The sequence below is a fragment of the Triticum aestivum genome, chromosome 2D (genome assembly GCF_018294505.1).
Source record: "Triticum aestivum cultivar Chinese Spring chromosome 2D, IWGSC CS RefSeq v2.1, whole genome shotgun sequence".
In the NCBI taxonomy this organism is placed as follows: Eukaryota; Viridiplantae; Streptophyta; class Magnoliopsida; order Poales; family Poaceae; genus Triticum; species Triticum aestivum.
The window spans coordinates 531,639,324-531,656,542 of NC_057799.1; the positions used below are offsets into that span (position 1 = coordinate 531,639,324).

A 17,219-nucleotide genomic window follows, 5' to 3' on the forward strand; every position below is an offset into this window, starting at 1 on the left:
AACCGGATACGTATTTATATTGAACAGTGGAGCTGTAAGTTGGTGCAGTTCTAAGCAAAGCGTTGTGGCGGGATCTACGTGTGAAGTGGAGCACATAGCTGCTTCGGAAGCAGCAAAATGAAGGAGTCTGGATGAAGGAGTTCATATCCGATCTAGGTGTCATACCTAGTGCATCGGGTCCAATGAAAATCTTTTGTGACAATACTGGTGCAATTGCCTTGGCAAAGGAATCCAGATTTCACAAGAGAACCAAGCACATCAAGAGACGCTTTAGTTCCATCCGCGATCAAGTCAAGGAGGGAGACATAGAGATTTGCGAGATACATACGGATCTGAATGTTGCAGACCCGTTGACTAAGCCTCTCTCACGAGCAAAACATGATCAGCACCAAGACTCCATGGGTGTTAGAATCATTACTATGTAATCTAGATTACTGACTCTAGTGCAAGTGGGAGACTGAAGGAAATATGCCCTAGAGGCAATAATAAAGTTGTTATTTATATTTCCTTATATCATGATAACTGTTTATTATTCATGCTAGAATTGTATTAACCGGAAACTTAGTACATGTGTGAATACATAGACAAACAAAGTGTCACTAGTATGCCTCTACTTGACTAGCTCGTTGAATCAAAGATGGTTATGTTTCCTAACCATAGACATGAGTTGTCATTTGATTAACGAGATCACATCATTAGAGAATGATGTGATTGACTTGACCCATTCCGTTAGCTTAGCACTTGATCGTTTAGTTTATTGCTATTGCTTTCTTCATGACTTATACATGTTCCTATGACTATGAGATTATGCAACTCCTGAATACCGGAGGAACACTTAGTGTGCTATCAAACGTCACAACGTAACTGGGTGATTATAAGATGCTCTACAGGTGTCTCCGATGGTGTTTGTTGGGTTGGCATAGATCAAGATTAGGATTTGTCACTCCGTGTTACAGAGAGGTATCTTTGGGCCCTCTCGGTAATGCACATCACTATAAGCCTTGCAAGCAATGTGACTAATGAGTTAGTTGCGGGATGATGCATTACAGAACGAGTAAAGAGACTTGCTGGTAACGAGATTGAACTAGGTATTGAGATACCGACGATCGAATCTCGGGCAAGTAACATACCGATGACAAAGGGAACAACGTATGTTGTTATGCAGTTTGACTGATAAAGATCTTCGTAGAATATGTAGGAACCAATATGAGCATCCAGGTTCCGCTATTGGTTATTGACCGGAGATGAGTCTCGGTCATGTCTACATAGTTCTCGAACCCGTAGGGTCCACACGCTTAACGTTCGGTGACGATCGATATTATGATTTTATGTGTTTTGATGCACCGAAGCTTGTTCGGAGTCCCGGATGTGATCACGGACATGACGAGGAGTCTCGAAATGGTCGAGACATAAAGATCGATATATTCGATGGCTATGTTTGGACATCGGAATGGTTCTGGGTGAGTTCAGGCATTTACCGGAGTACCGGGAGGTTACCGAAACCCCCCGGGGAGTATATGGGCCTTATTGGGCCTTAGTGGGAGAGAGGAGGAGGCGGACAAGGAGGGGGCGCCCCCCCCCCCAAGCCCAATCTGAATTGGGTGGGGGCGGCCCCCCTTTCCTTCCTCCCTCTCTCCTCCTTCCTTCCTCTCCTACTCCAACTAGGGAAGGGGGAATCCTACTCCCGGTGGGAGTAGGACTCCCCTAGGGCGCGCCATAGAGAGGGCCGTCCCCTCCCCTCCTCCACTCCTTTATATACGGGGGAGGGGGCACCCCATAGACACACAAGTTGATTGTTTAGTCGTGTGCGGTGCCCCCCTCCACAGATTTCTACCTCGGTCATATCGTAGTGCTTAGGCGAAGCCCTGCGTCGGTAACTTCATCATCACCGTCATCACGCCGTCGTGCTGACGAAGCTCTCCCTCGACACTCAACTGGATCTAGAGTTCGTGGGATGTCACCGAGCTGAACGTGTGCAGATCGCGGTGGTGCCGTACTTTCGGTACTAAGATCAGTCGAATCGTGAAGACATACGACTACATCAACCGCGTTGTCATAACGCTTCCGCTTTCGGTCTACTAGGGTACGTGGACAACACTCTCACCTCTCGTTGCTATGCATCACCTAGATGGATCTTGCGTATGCGTAGGAATTTTTTTGAAATTACTGTGTTCCCCAACAGTGGCATCCGAGCCAGGTCTATGCATAGATGTTTCGCAACTCACGCCACCCGGAACACCACAACTTAATGGTGTGTCCGAACTATGGGTGTTAATCACATGGTGATGTGAACTATTGGTGTTAAATCACATGGCAATGTGAACTAGATTATTGACTCTAGTGCAAGTGGGAGACTGAAGGAAATATGCCCTAGAGGCAGTAATAAAGTTATCATTTTATTTCCTTATATCATGATAAATGTTTATTATTCATGCTAGAATTGTATTAACCGGAAACTTGATACATGTGTGAATACATAGACAAAACAAAGTGTCCCTAGTATGCCTCTACTAGACTAGCTCGTTAATCAAAGATGGTTAAGTTTCCTGACCATAGACATGTGTTGTCATTTGATGAGCGGGATCACATCATTAGGAGAATGATGTGATGGACAAGACCCGTCCGTTAGCTTAGCATAATGATCGTTAAGTTTTATTGCTATTGCTTTCTTCATGACTTATACATATTCCTCTGACTATGAGATTATGCAACTCCCGAATACCGGAGGAACACCTTGTGTGCTATCAAACGTCACAACGTAACTGGGTGATTATAAAGATGCTCTACAGGTGTCTCCGAAGGTGTTTGTTGGGTTGGCATAGATCGAGATTAGGATTTGTCACTCCGAATATCGGAGAGGTATCTCTGGGCCCTCTCGGTAATGCACATCACTATAAGCCTTGCAAGCAATGTGACTAATGAGTTAGTTGCGGGATGATGCATTACAGAACGAGTAAAGAGACTTGCTGGTAACGAGATTGAACTAGGTATGATGATACCGACGATCGAATCTCGGGCAAGTAACATACCGATGACAAAGGGAATGACGTATTTTGTTGTGCGGTTTGACCGATAAAGATATTCGTAAGATATGTAGGAGCCAATATGAGCATCCAGGTTCCGCTATTTGTTATTGACCGGAGATATGTCTCGGTCATGTCTACATAGTTCTCGCACCCATAGGGTCCGCACGCTTAACGTTCGATGACGATTTGTATTGTGAGTTATGTGATTTGATGACCGAAGTTTGTTCAGAGTCCCGAATGAGATCACGGACATGACAAGGAGTCTCAAAATGGTCGAGAGGTAAAGATTCATATTTTGGAAGGCTATATTCGGACATCGGAAAGGTTCCGAGTGATTCGGGTATTTTTCGGAGTACCAGGGAGTTACGGGAATTCACCGGGAGAAGTAATGGGCCTTATTGGGCCATACGGGAAAAGGGGAGACAGGACAAAGGGGAGGTGGCGCCCCCCATGGGTCCGAATTGGACTAGGGGAAGGGGGCGGCGCCCCCTTGTCCTTTCCTACTCCCTCTCTCTTCCCCTCTTTCCTTCTCTCCTACTCCGAAAAGGAAAGGGATTCCTACTACGACTTGGAAGTCCTAGTAGGACTCCATACTCTTGGCGCACCCCTAGGGGGCCGGCCTCTCTCCCTCCCTCCTTAATATACATGGGCAGGGGGCACCCCAAAGGGACACCAAGATTTGTCTTAGCCGTGTGCGGTGCCCCCCTCCATAGTTACACACCTTGGTCATATCGTCGTAGTGCTTAGGCGAAGCCCTGCGCCGATAACTTCATCATCACCGTCACCACGCCGTCGTGTTGACGAAACTCTCCCTCGTCCTCAACTGGATCAAGAGCTCGAGGGATGTCATCGAGCTGAACGTGTGCTGAACTCATAGGTGCCGTACGTTCGGTACTTGGATCGGTTGGATCGTGAAGACGTTCGACTACATCAACCGCATTACTAAACGCTTCCGCTTTCGGTCTATGAGGGTACGTGGACACACTATCCCCGCTCGTTGCTATGCTTCTCCTAGATAGATCTTGCGTGATCGCAGGAATTTTTTTTAAATTACTATGTTCCCCAACAGCATGATCCTTCTTTCTGTCGCACCGCAATGATCTGGATTGCAAATGAATACCTCAATAGAACCAGATTGAAGACATCGTTGAGGGGGTGGAAGCAAATGAATACCTCAATGGAACCAGATTGACCACATCCAAACGCATTATCGTTGTGTGAGCACTCAAGCCATCGTTGATGAGGGTCGAAAGGAGGATAAGCGGCAATATAGATGGGATGCCATCTTGAAATAGAAGATGTAAATCTATTGAGGTCTTGAGTCATGATTATTAGGTTAGAGACGTGTGGTATCCTTTGCTAGTCTTATCCAAGTAGGAGAAGACACCATGGAGATGGTCCAAGGGAGAGACCAATCTATCACGAATTGACACAGTTGTTCCTCCCTCATACTCAAAAATGAAGAAAACAAAAACCAACTTCGACCTTCAAGGGAGGTCGAAGGAAACAAAAGAGGTGGTTTTAATTGCCAGAGAGATGTGTGCCATCAGATACGCTTGGTGAATCGTGTTATGTTTTCAAGTGACTAGTAAGATGCTCGTGCATTTCACGGAACACCAAGATTGGGGGTGGACAGTGCCAGCAGCAACCATTACACCAGATTGTTCCATGGCCTTCTGGATGTGGTGGGAAGAGATAAGGTTGATTGTGAGAGACAAGGAGTTGTTTGTAAATATGAAAACAAGTGCATGCATCTTTTTGCAAAACTGCAGCGGTTTACTTTGTATGCGTCAGATTCAAATCCGACGGCTATTCGTGATAGATGGCAGGCACACCATCATCATCAACTCAAATTTTTATAGGAGTAAAAAGTAAAGATACCCATGGTCTTTTGAAGTGATGCCCATTATTTACCGGTCTGAAGTCCCAACCTTTAATCAAAAGTCATACCAAGATATATTTTCTCCCCTCGGCTTGGAACCTGCCCACGCGCACGGTGAAGTGTCAAAGCGCTCCGCAGCACATCGGCATACAGCTAGCTGTATACCATGGCATGGCAGCAGGAAACTTTTCTCTTGTCAAAGTCAATTCCTCTTGTCAAAGTCAATGAAGTAGGGTGTGGATTGGGGCTGCATGGACTACGGACGGGACAGGGGGTAAAGAAGGTACAGCTCGGATCGCCACCCTGTATCTATCTACAAGTTGCCGATCGAGACGAGCCCGACGACCCAGCTCGATCCATCGCTCCGCTATCCGCTCCGCATCCACGTAGTCATGCCAGCACCTCACCCAATTGGTCACAATATACACAAGTCAACTACTTAAAAAAAAACTTAACACAAGTCAACTACTAAGATCCTGCTCTGTCTTACAAAGAATTCGTCAATAGCGCACGCTCAGGTTGCTTTATAATATAAAGCGGGGGAAAACCCTTTTTTATTATAGCGCACGCTCAGGCGCTTAGCCGTGCTCGCAAGCAAGAAAATGTTAGACAAGGACGAGACCTTCTCTCATTCTGCCGCGCATGGTGAGCCGTCAAAGCTGTCGGCGTTAGCCATCTTGGCAACTTCATGTTCATCCCATCGGGAAATTCGCAGGACACGCAGGCATGGGGCACACACCTGCCGAGCCCTCTTCGACCGTCGGATTGCCTGCAATCCACAAAGTAGTTGGATATTGAAAACTATGGTTTTGCATCTGAAGCTTGCAATTTTCTCGGACACTCGTACTAAGTTTCAAAGTTGAAACTTTAAGGATTTTCTTTTTACAAAAGTTGTGATTTTATCGATCGCTCGTACAAAGTTTCAAAGGTTGAAACTTAATGGTATTTTTTAAACTCCTCCAAATGCATTCAAAATAGATCTTATTTGAAAACCTCGTCACGAGAAACACGAATATGAAAACATAATTTAGTTTGGAATTTCCATTCACAAGTTATGTAAAATTGAAAATCAAAGCTAAAACAAAAACTACACGCGAGGGATTCGGTGCTCTCTCACCTGCGTGCCACAAATCCTCTCCCCCACCCCACCTCTCTTGTTCCCAATTGTCTTGTAGGTCAGAGTTGTCAGAGGTCCCTTTAGATTCCCCCAAGAAGGGGGAGTCCATAAGTTTTGTACCTTAGCGCATCTTTAAAATGGACCCTCAAACCTCCTGCAAGCATTTGGACCGAGATGTCCGGGTGCAGTTTGTCATCCAGCGCCGTCCCGCATCTGATCCCTTGTCTGTTTTCCTAGAAATCAAAAGCAAACTAGGGGGCTTTGTGGGGGTCCGGACCGCCACCACGTAGGACACCGACAGCCCCAACCAGACCCCGCGTCTCCATCCTTCCCTCTTTTTCTGTATCAGCTTTCTCCCTCGCTGACACCACCGCTCTACCATCCCAACCGCATGCCAAGCCCATATTGTACCTCCGCGACACTGTTCGGCTCCCGCATCACTGTCCGCGGACTGGTCCTGACCAATCCGTGGACGGATACCATGTCCGTTTTGGGTGTCGGCGTTGGGGATGCCCTTAGCATGTACATTAGAAAAACAAGAGCAATTGTTATGCCTCATTTTCTCCCAAAATCGATTGGCTGGCCCATCGTTGGATCTGAGACGTGTATGATCGCACCACCCAAGCACATGTTGACACCATCGTCCTTCCTAGTCTCAACCCCCATGTAGCACCCCTTCTCACTCATCCCAGCACCCATCGTCATCTGCTCATGCAACCGCATCGGCAGTTGGTCGTCTCCACTCACAGCACCCAACAACAACGGTCTGCAGCACCTTGGTGTTGCATGTGTATCCATTTGCCACCCTCGCAGCATGCCGCCGACAACGCCGCTTTGCAACACCGGCGGCTGCTGCAAGGTGATGACGGTGTCTGTTGCATGTCGTCTGTCGCACTGGCTATCTTTGTTTTTCTGTTTCTTCTTCTTTTTATCTTTTTGGTTGTGTGCATTCTCATATTGTGTCATTGTAGACACCAGATGTAATTGTTAGCATCTTAATATTAATACACTACTTTGTCTTTATGGAAAAATGCATGCGAGATACGAGATACATGCACTACGCTTGAATGTATATGACTCGGTTCTTTTGACCGATTCTTCCGGAATCTTGAAAATCCAACCCCTCCACAGAAATGTTTAAGGCGTTGGATTCTCAAAGGTCTGGAGAGAGTGGACGATCTAGTTGAGGCTGGGATGTTGCAGCCCAGAACACAACCGCCGACGGACGGTTTTTCTCATGCTCGTGGTAAGCACGCGCGTTGCGCGCCGAGGACTAGGGGCGAACCGTACGTAAATCAAGCATGCCCGATCCCGGAAAATGGGGCTGATGGCACCGCTCTGTTCACACTCCCGACTCCTACATCGTCCATCCGTACGCTACGATGCATGCACCTGTCCTGTCGCATTTATATAAGCTCAAAAGAAGTCAACCATGTTTCGATCTTTCTCCGTCCTTTTTTTTGTGATTGGAATGATCTTTCCCCGTCTTAGAAAGAAAGAACCCGTCCAAGACAAGACACGCACAAGCACAAGCACAACACAGAGGGAAAATCAATCAAACAGGGACAAGTCCAAAGGAAAAGTAAACAAAAGAGAAGACCCACCCGCAAAAAAAAAAGAAAAAAAAAAAGAGAAGACCATTTCCCGTTCTGCGGCGCGCGCGCGGCAGAGTGTCAAAGCTGTCGGTCTCCGTCCAGCTTGGCCTGCGCGCGTCGCAAGTCGCAACCAACCAACCAACGGTCGCGTGTGGATGGGCATCATCGCGCCGCACGTCGCATGTGGGGGTGGCGGCTGCCGTCTCTGCACGCCGCAGCCATCCAATTCCAATCCGACATCTGAGATTATGCTCGTTGTATAACCGGACCCACACGTGATCGAGGTATTCTAATTGATCAAATGGCCCTTCAATTAGTCGTTCCACTGCTTCTCAAATCTTCTCAAATCAAAATAAACAAAAGAATAGTCGTCTGTACTGTTTTGCTGTACGGGGCAGGCTACATGTACCCGTCGCCGTCGTGTACATGCCTGCCTCCAGGTCCAGGAGCACGAGCACACACGTCCCTCTCCGGGCCAGGCTTGATCTTCTTCCTCATTGTCCCGGCCCTCGTCGCTCACCAGCTCTCTTATTGCGAGTCAGAAGCGGCCGAGCAAGGCTAAGCCAGAGCACCACTGCACCAGGCAGACAGGCGGAGCCAGGGAGCAATGGGGCGGAGGAGCCGGCTCCTCCATGGCGCCGCGCTCTCGCTGCTGCTGCTCGCGGCGGCCGCCCATGCTCAGCAGACCGATCCAGGCGACGGTAAGCATGCATGCTTGATTCCCTCTTTCTCCCGAATCCCAAAGGCTCACGCCGCTCGTTCCTCAACCCCGAACCATCTTGCTCGAATAGACCAGACCATCCAGTTCTCTTGGTCTTGGCTCCTCTCTTCCAAGAGAAACCCTTCCTCTGTTTTTGCTGCCCGGTTGATCAGTAAAAACACCATGATTCACTCACCTCTGTTTTGGCCAATCGCTGCTGAAGAAAGTAAGTAGGGGAGGCGACACGATTCACCTGGTTAATTTCCCCTGGATGGATTCCTTCGCTGGGTTCGTTCGTTCGCATCATCTGCATGCCAGATGGTCTCGTTAGCTTAGCTCTTCCAAGAAACCAGCCAGCCCTCAAGTCAACGGAGGCACGTCGACGACTCTGTCTGTCTGATATTTCGGCGTTTGACTTTTACCTCGTCGGCACGGAAAAGTCAAAAACCACGTCCAGTTTCATCTCGCCTCTCGACCGTCGGATCCGCGTGAGCCTGGCCCATCGGACGGCCGAGGAGCGATCCTACCGACTGGCTGCTCTGCTTACTTATTTGACTCTTTCTGCCTCGCAGCGGCGGCGCTGAACGCGGTGTTCGCCAAGCTCGGCCAGAAGGCGCTGCCGTCATGGAACATCAGCGGCGACCCCTGCACCGGCGCCGCCACGGACAACACCAACATCGACAACAACCCGCCCTTCAACCCGGCCATCAAGTGCGAGTGCACCGGCGGCAACGCCTCCGTCTGCCGCGTCACCAGGCTGTAAGTGTCCGCCGCACCCTCTCTTCTCTTTTGTACCCCCGCGCACACAGGGTGTTCGACGAAACGCCACGGCTGACGGGACGCCCGTGATGCAGGAAAATATACGCGCTGGATGCAGTCGGCTCGATACCAGAGGAGCTGCGGAACCTCACGGCCCTGACCAATTTGTATGGACTCTCAACTTTCGTCACACGTGAAATGGTTTGATGGACATAGACATAGCAGCAGCTTATTAGAAGCATGGAATGGCTCGCTTTGGTTTCTCTGTATGATATATTCCAGTCTCACACCAAATTCAATTATTTCTGTATCTGCTCCAATCTTGTTTCAGGGATCTATCGCAAAATTACTTAACAGGGCCTTTACCATCGTTTATCGGGGAGTTGACTCGTATGCAGTACATGTGAGATTTTCAGAACGTTAATCCTGATTTAATGAGATCAATAAAGGTAGTATTACTTTGCAATGTTTTCATTTGATCTCACATTTTCTCTTTTGAACATATAAGGTCTTTTGGCATCAATGCGTTATCTGGACCTTTGCCAAAAGAGCTCGGGAACCTTACGGATCTTGTCTCACTGTAAGAAATACTTTTTTTTTCATTATTTTTATGACTGTGTTTATCATGCAACTTTATTGTGTTTTAGTTATAAAACTAGAAATACAAGTTGTTTGTGCAAAAAAAAAAAAATTTGTGAGATGAAGGCCCTGTTCGGATCCACTCCGCTCCCCAACTGCAGCTCCCGGAGCAGAGGGAGCGGCAGCACAAAAGCACGGAGCGGCTCGAACCCAGCTCCTTGAGCGGAGCGGAGTTATGAGACTAGAGAGCTTCCGAACAAGCAGGAAGAGCCATTAAATTGAGAATATATGCCAACAACCTCAAGTTTGCGAGATTCAATAAAGAACTCCAAAATTGTTAGTGAAAGTACAGATCACATCTTAATTTGTTCTAGTATTCTTGTATTAAGGACTTGAGGAAATCACGCACAAAAAATTGGACTCTTTTTCATCTTAGATCAATCAAATAACTACCTGTACTGAACTAATCTAGAATCCCTTTTATTTTAGTAATCCATGGAGTTAAACTCGGTTTGAAGGGGGGCTATGCTGATAGCATTCGTGCCTCCTAGAATATAAATTGCAAGTTGTCAATTTTGCATGTCTAACTTGTAATTTTTTGTGTATTTGCAGGAGCGTTAGCTCAAACAATTTCAGTGGCTCGCTTCCTTCGGAATTGGGGAACCTGGCCAAACTTGAGCAATTGTATGTATTTAATACTGAAGACCCCATTTTCCTTCAAGCGTTTTTTCGCTTAGACTAGTTAGCTCCATGTCTAACGTGTATTGTTTTTGTATCTCTCAATTACAGGTACATAGACAGTGCTGGCTTTAGTGGTCCACTACCATCAACGCTTTCCAAACTTACAAAAATGAAAACATTGTATGGCTATAATTGACGGATTATCGCTATTAATGCTTTACATGATTCAGTCTCATGAAAATATTGTCTTCTCTTTGCTTAGGTGGGCATCAGATAATGATTTTACTGGGCAAATACCAGATTATATAGGGAGCTGGAATCTAACAGATTTGTAAGATCGTCATTGATCTCCGTCATAGTACTTCTTTGTTTAGCCTAAGTATTAAAAGCCATCCAAATATTTTGCTTACACAGTTCCAAGAACATTTTTATCTGGGAAGTTTAAAGGGATATTTGTACAATTTTATGCAGTTATCTACAAGTCAAGTGTTAGTTTGTTCAAAACATAAATATGTGATGGTACATTATGATCTGTGCCAGGGATAGCATTTTTTTTCTAGAGTGTTTTTTTACCCTGCTGAATCTCCATCTGAGGCCTCTTGAGAAATACTAGCTCATTAGAAGTCAGATGTTAGATGAGTATCGATAAACATTATATCTTCCTTCCCCCACTAAATGGTTAATTGTGATGCTTGCTAATTTTGGATTAGGTGATGGTATCAGTAGCATTGATAATAAAAATTTCTTTGGATTTACCAAAGAATAGAGACCTCCCTTCTTTCACTACTAGGCTACTGCATCCGTGATGAAATAATGCTTTATATATTTATTTATTTATTATTATGGGAAAGATAGCAATTCCATTTGAGAGTAACAATCAAGTCATTACAGTCCTGTTGCACCAATACAGCTAGATCAAGGGGAAGTGGATTTTTCCAAAGAACATCCCTTCCAACGATCCTAGAGAATTTTGCTATTTCATGAACAACCTTATTGCTATCTCTGCCAACCTTGCACACCTGGATATGAAGAAACGATGCTTTATATGACTAACTAGAACTATGGAACTGTAGGAGGTTTCAGGGCAATTCGTTTCAAGGTCCGCTCCCAGCGACTCTGTCCAATCTTGTCCAACTCACAAGCTTGTAAGTGCCTATTTCTGTGTTAATAGCCAAGTATCATTCTTAAAAATGTCAAAGCAGCGGCAGGACAAATAAAAATTCGATTTCTATGGTGCAGACGAATCGGTGATATAGTAAACGGAAGTTCTTCTTCGCTGGCATTCATCAGTAACATGACATCTTTGAACACCCTGTATGCTTAATTTGTGATGCACTAAATACCTCAAACTACAGTTCGATTTTGATGTAATTCGCCAAGTTATTCTGTACTAAAACATGTAAAATGTTTCGCTGCAGGGTTTTGAGGAACTGTAGGATATCTGATACACTTTTATCAGTAAACTTTTCGAAGTTCACGAGTTTAAACTTATTGTAAGCATTTTATTTGACTGAAAAATACAGCCAAGTGTCATTTGTGTGATACACTAATGCGGAGCTATAAATCATACATTTGTTATTGACATCCTCCCCTTATCCTTTTTTTTGTTATAGGGATTTGAGTTTTAACAATATAACAGGCCAAGTACCACAAACCTTGTTGAATCTGAATTCACTCGGCTTCTTGTATGGACTATCTTAACTTGCAATGCATATTTCTTTGAAAGGAAAACTTTCATCATTCATCTTGCTAATGTTTCTAAATTCTTTGTGACAGATTTCTTGGAAACAATAGCCTTTCGGGAAGCCTTCCAAGCTCAGTAGGACCTATGCTTAAAAATTTGTATGTCAATGTGGTTCAAGCATATATGCACAATAAAAGTAGGGAGGTGTTTATTTGATTTATAATGCTGCTTTCACTTTTAATTTTCTGCAGAGATTTTTCTTACAACCAGCTCACAGGAAGTGTTCCTTCTTGGGCTAGAAATTCGCAACTGTAAGTTCTATGTTCTGAAACTTCTACTAACTTGCTGGACCAAATCCAGCCCAACAGGGCCTGTTTAGCCTAGCTTAGGCTCATGAGCTGACTTTTAGGCTTGTAGTGTATGAAATTAACCTAGCATCATATATATTTGATGAATCTGAAAAAACGAGAGGATATTTTGGTACTTCAATCTTACAAGCATTATAAGATTATTTGAAATGCCTACGTTCCTTCATTTGTGAAGTGAGACTTATTAACCTTACAGCCTAGCATGCAATTAAGCCAAAAAATATTGAACATATTGTTTATCCCTTATTATTTAAGCTATATCTAACAACCAAGCCAATTGTTTATTCCTTATTATTTAATCTATATCTAACAATCAATAGGAATATGATATGAATTATGAACAATCCTTTCTAATTTTTGCCTATTGTTCATTTTACTTAGGAATTTAGTGGCAAATAATTTTGGGGCCGATATATCAAGTAACAGGTTCGTTCATATTATGATACCCACCTCGAGTAAATTATTATGTTCTCTCAGCTTGAATTTTGAATTCAAAATGTTGATTTTTTGCATTTGCAGTGCCTTACCTACGGGGTTGGACTGCCTTCAGCGAAATACACCTTGTTTTCTTGGATCTCCTAAATGTGAGATTTCTGCCTTCTGCAATTTTAAGTCTATACATACTTGAGGAACTATATACCTGCAACTGGAGTTTTACTAAACTCATACCAGTATTAAATAATTTAACCTGCTTGCAGCTTCTTCATTTGCTGTGGACTGTGGTAGTGATCGACCCATATCAGGCTCGGATAATTCTCTGTATCAACCTGATGCTGCCACTCTTGGAGCTGCATCATATTATGTTACAGGAGAACCCACATGGGGTGCTAGCAACGTTGGAAGATTCATGGATGCGTCAAACGTTAGTTCTATAATCTACAGCTCACACCAGTTTCTGAATACACTTGATACAGAATTGTTCCGGAATGCAAGGATGTCGCCATCATCCTTGAGATACTATGGTATTGGCCTTGAAAATGGAAACTACACAGTTACGCTTCAATTTGCAGAGTTTGCCTTCCCAGATGCTCAGTCCTGGAAGAGCAGAGGGAGAAGGGTTTTTGATATATATGTCCAGGTAGGTTCTCGCTGATAAATGATAAACAATACTTCTAGCTTATAACCCAGTCATATTTTTCTTCTTGTTATTGGTATAGGGCGAGCGTAAGGAGCAGAACTTTGACATAAGAAAAGTGGCAGGCGGGAAATCTTACACTGCTGTTAGGAAGCAGTACACAGTTCCTGTCACCAAGAACTTTCTTGAGATTCATCTCTTCTGGGCTGGCAAGGGCACTTGCTGCATTCCTGATCAAGGCTACTACGGGCCTGCAATATCAGCTTTGAGTGCAACACCAAGTACTCCCCTTAACTTGAAATAATAGTTTTCATACCATCTACCATATATTCTCCAGGTTAATTTGGATAGATCGATTTTAAATTATGCTGAATACAGCTTGAAATAATAGCAAACACAGATATACCAGAGCATCAATATGAAACTGAGGGTTGATCTGTATGTATTTCATTTAGCCCTTGTTGTACTCATAGCTGTTATAGAAGTTCTCATCATTCTATTTTCATTACCATGGAAAGTGAAAACACATCTAGTTAGGCTTTGCTCAAACTAAAGCGTTTGGACAATGTTCTTCGAATTAAATGGGAAGTTGGATAGAAATATCAAATCTCTTTATTGTCTCTACTGTATTAATATTGGTTAAATATGCTAAACAAACTATTCAGGAATCAAATATTCACAAGAGAACTAATAAATCAAATATGCTAAACAAACTACTCAGGAATACTAGGTATGGGGATAGATTTCTGTAATAAAGTTTGAAATACCCAATACATGATAACCTGACATTAAGATGTAATATTCAAACCAGTTTACACATAGTCCAACTTTCCATTTAACCTCCCTTGAAATATACTGATTCTGTAGGCATCACGTTTTTCTAACAAGTGAACATTCTGTCAGATTTCACCCCTACAGTGCGCAGTGCTGCGGCAAAGAAGAATGGTAGTAAAACAGGTGTGATTGCGGGAGTTGTAGTTGGTGTAGCAGTTTTAGGATTGGTAGTACTTGCCGGAATCTTTCTTTGGAGGCGCAGACAGAAAAGGAGAAAACTATCGTTGGAGCAAGAAGGTATGGGATACACTAGGACCAAATTGTATTCTAACTGAGCAAAGGAGCAGTTTAAGTAAGTTTTTTTATATCTTTCTGTGATGTCTTGCAGAGCTGTACAGTATTGTTGGAAGACCTAATGTCCTCAGTTATGGTGAACTGAGGTCAGCTACTGATAATTTCAGTCCTAATAACCTTCTTGGTCAAGGAGGATATGGGTCGGTCTATAAGGTTGGTTCATCCCGTACATACAGCCTTGAATTTTCTTGAAAGTTTTCGTTCTGGAAGTAACTAAAGCTAGTAGTACAAGTAAACATCAGAAGACAGACCTGTTTATCTGAGTTATTTTCTGTATTTTTGGTATCTGCACATACATATTGGTAACATTTCTAAAATGAAGGAGGAATTTATTCAGTGTATCTGGAGAAAATGATGTTTGACAGTGCGCTACCTAAAACTTTCATTGTTGAAAACTGCCTCTTTTCCCAGGGGAAGTTAACTGATGGTAGGTTCGTGGCAGTGAAGCAGCTGTCTGAAGCATCTCATCAGGGAAAAAAGGAATTTGCAACGGAAATAGAAACTATATCTCGAGTGCAACACCGTAATCTCGTGAAGTTGTATGGTTGCTGCCTTGAGGGCAATAAGCCACTGCTGGTTTATGAGTGCCTGGAGAATGGAAGCCTGGACCATGCTCTGTTTGGTACAACTTCTTCTGATTGATGGAGCTAAATATATGCAGATTCAAGCTTAATTAGTATAAACAACTAAAGACTTAAACCTATATTTGCAGGCAAAGGGAAGTCAAGCCTAGACTGGCCAACACGTTTTGAGATATGCTTAGGCGTTGCAAGAGGTCTGTCCTATCTTCATGAAGAATCTAGCATCCGTGTTGTGCACAGGGACATAAAGGCCAGCAATATCTTACTTGACGCCAATCTCAATCCTAAGATCTCGGATTTCGGGCTGGCTAAACTTTATGATGACCAGAAGACGCATGTCAGCACGAAAGTTGCTGGTACATTGTAAGTGCATTTCCACCTTGCCAACCTCTATGTCTAGCAATATTTTCATATGTATGCTGATGGCGTTTGTCGTCTCCTTGAAGTGGTTATCTCGCACCTGAGTATGCCATGAGGGGCCATATGACAGAGAAGATCGACGTGTTTGCTTTCGGCGTCGTGGTATTGGAGACTTTAGCTGGGAGACCAAACTACAGCACGGAGGATGAGAACAAGGTCTATATTTTCGAATGGGTAAGCTCCCCGAGGAACTCTACACGCTAGCGGTCGCCTGCAACAAGTGAAAAAATGGGTAAACTGATTTCCTGAATAAAACATCGCCTGAATGTTTTCAGGTGTGGGAACTGTACGAGAACAACCACCCGTTGGACATGGTGGACCAGAGGCTGGAAGAGTTTGACAGCGAGGAGGCGCTCCGGGCCATCAAGGTGGCGCTGCTCTGCACCCAGGGCTCGCCCCACCAGCGTCCCTCCATGTCGAGGGTGGTGGCGATGCTGACGGGCGACGTCGAGGCGCCCGACGTGGTGACCAAGCCGAGCTACATCACCGAGTGGCAGATCACGGGGGGCAACACCACCTACATGAGCACCGACGTCAGCGGGCAGCCGAGCTCAGCGCCGAGGGCCAACTCGCCGTCGTCCCGCACCTCGTCGCCGTTCCTGAGCTCCGTCATCGACGAAGGCCGTTGATACAATTCGGTTCGACTTCTTGTGGCACAGATTTGCTGAGAATGCATGCATCTTATCGGATGGTGTCGATACAGGCAGTTTTTTTGCACTGGTATTGATCTGTACAGTGGTAGTATATGTAGGATGAGTAGCAGGTAAAGTTGTATGTGTAGTAGTACGTGTGTAGGCGAAGCTCTGAATTCTTTGGTCTCCTTGACGCGCGTACGATTTGCAATAATTTTGGCTTGGACCTTGACGTGCAGCCGTCTCGAGTCCATCGCATCAAAGCTAGGTTAGCCGGACGGAAGGGCAAGCCAATGGCGGCGGTTGACAGACGAGTTCTCGTCCGAAGCGTGCTGGGCGCGATGCCAACGTTTGCACTCACCGTTCTTTGCGCGCCAGAAAAGCTGTTCAAGGACATCGACAAATGCAGAAGACGATTCTTATGGACGCAGACGACGAGATCACCGGAGGGAGCTGCAAGGGGAACTGGATGGCCATCTGTGCTCCCACGACGCACGGCGGCCTGGGCATCCATGACTTGAAGCGCTTCAGCCGTGCCCTATGCCTGCGATGGCTGGGCTGGCATGGCGCCACCCTGAGCGACCATCGGTGGGGTCTGAACCACCCTGTGACAAGGATGACAGGGCGTTGTTCGCCGCCACAACTACGGTGACGGTTGGTGATGGCGCGGTGGCCTCCTTCTGGCACTCTTCCTGGCTGGGGGCGGGGAAACTCGCCACGGACTTCCCCATGCTATACAAGCACTGGAGAAAGGAAGAACAGGACTGTAAAAGGAGGCGCTCGCGGAGGACACCTGGATCTGGGATCTCACAAATGTCAGCGTGCAAAACCTGGTGCACGATTTCATCTCATGCATCGGAAGATCCAGGAGGCAGGCATTGTCAGAAATGAGGAAGTTCAGGACACCATCGGTTCAATTTTGAGAGATCAGTATAGTACTCAACGAGATCGGCGTATAACCTGCAGTTTCAGGGTTTAAGCACACTGGTTTC

General features: G+C 45.2%; 1 protein-coding gene across 1 annotated transcript; it reads left to right on the forward strand.

Moving 5' to 3' along the window:
• Positions 1–8,070: 8,070 nt before the first annotated feature.
• LOC123054264 (probable LRR receptor-like serine/threonine-protein kinase At1g56140) lies at positions 8,071–16,459 on the forward strand. The gene is made up of 24 exons (XM_044477995.1): positions 8,071–8,321; positions 8,893–9,079; positions 9,175–9,246; positions 9,411–9,482; positions 9,588–9,659; positions 10,271–10,342; positions 10,448–10,519; positions 10,602–10,670; positions 11,413–11,484; positions 11,579–11,653; positions 11,758–11,832; positions 11,953–12,024; positions 12,116–12,181; positions 12,275–12,334; positions 12,773–12,817; positions 12,911–12,975; positions 13,090–13,469; positions 13,549–13,747; positions 14,370–14,537; positions 14,629–14,747; positions 15,006–15,216; positions 15,307–15,538; positions 15,622–15,769; positions 15,871–16,459. Exons 1-24 carry the CDS (start codon positions 8,228–8,230, stop codon positions 16,222–16,224), a joined length of 3,051 nt encoding a protein of 1,016 aa, XP_044333930.1. The 5' UTR covers positions 8,071–8,227; the 3' UTR covers positions 16,225–16,459.
• Positions 16,460–17,219: the final 760 nt, after the last annotated feature.

What these genes read in the sequence shown, in the direction of transcription:
- LOC123054264 (XM_044477995.1), top strand. Translation starts at nt 8,228, where the DNA reads ATGGGGCGGAGGAGCCGGCTCCTCCATGGCGCCGCGCTCTCGCTGCTG. An exon ending in TGGGCTAGAAATTCGCAACT is followed by an intron (nt 12,335 to 12,772) that starts GTAAGTTCTATG and finishes CATTTTACTTAG; the next exon opens with GAATTTAGTGGCAAATAATT. An exon ending in TTTTCTTGGATCTCCTAAAT is followed by an intron (nt 12,976 to 13,089) that starts GTGAGATTTCTG and finishes ACCTGCTTGCAG; the next exon opens with CTTCTTCATTTGCTGTGGAC.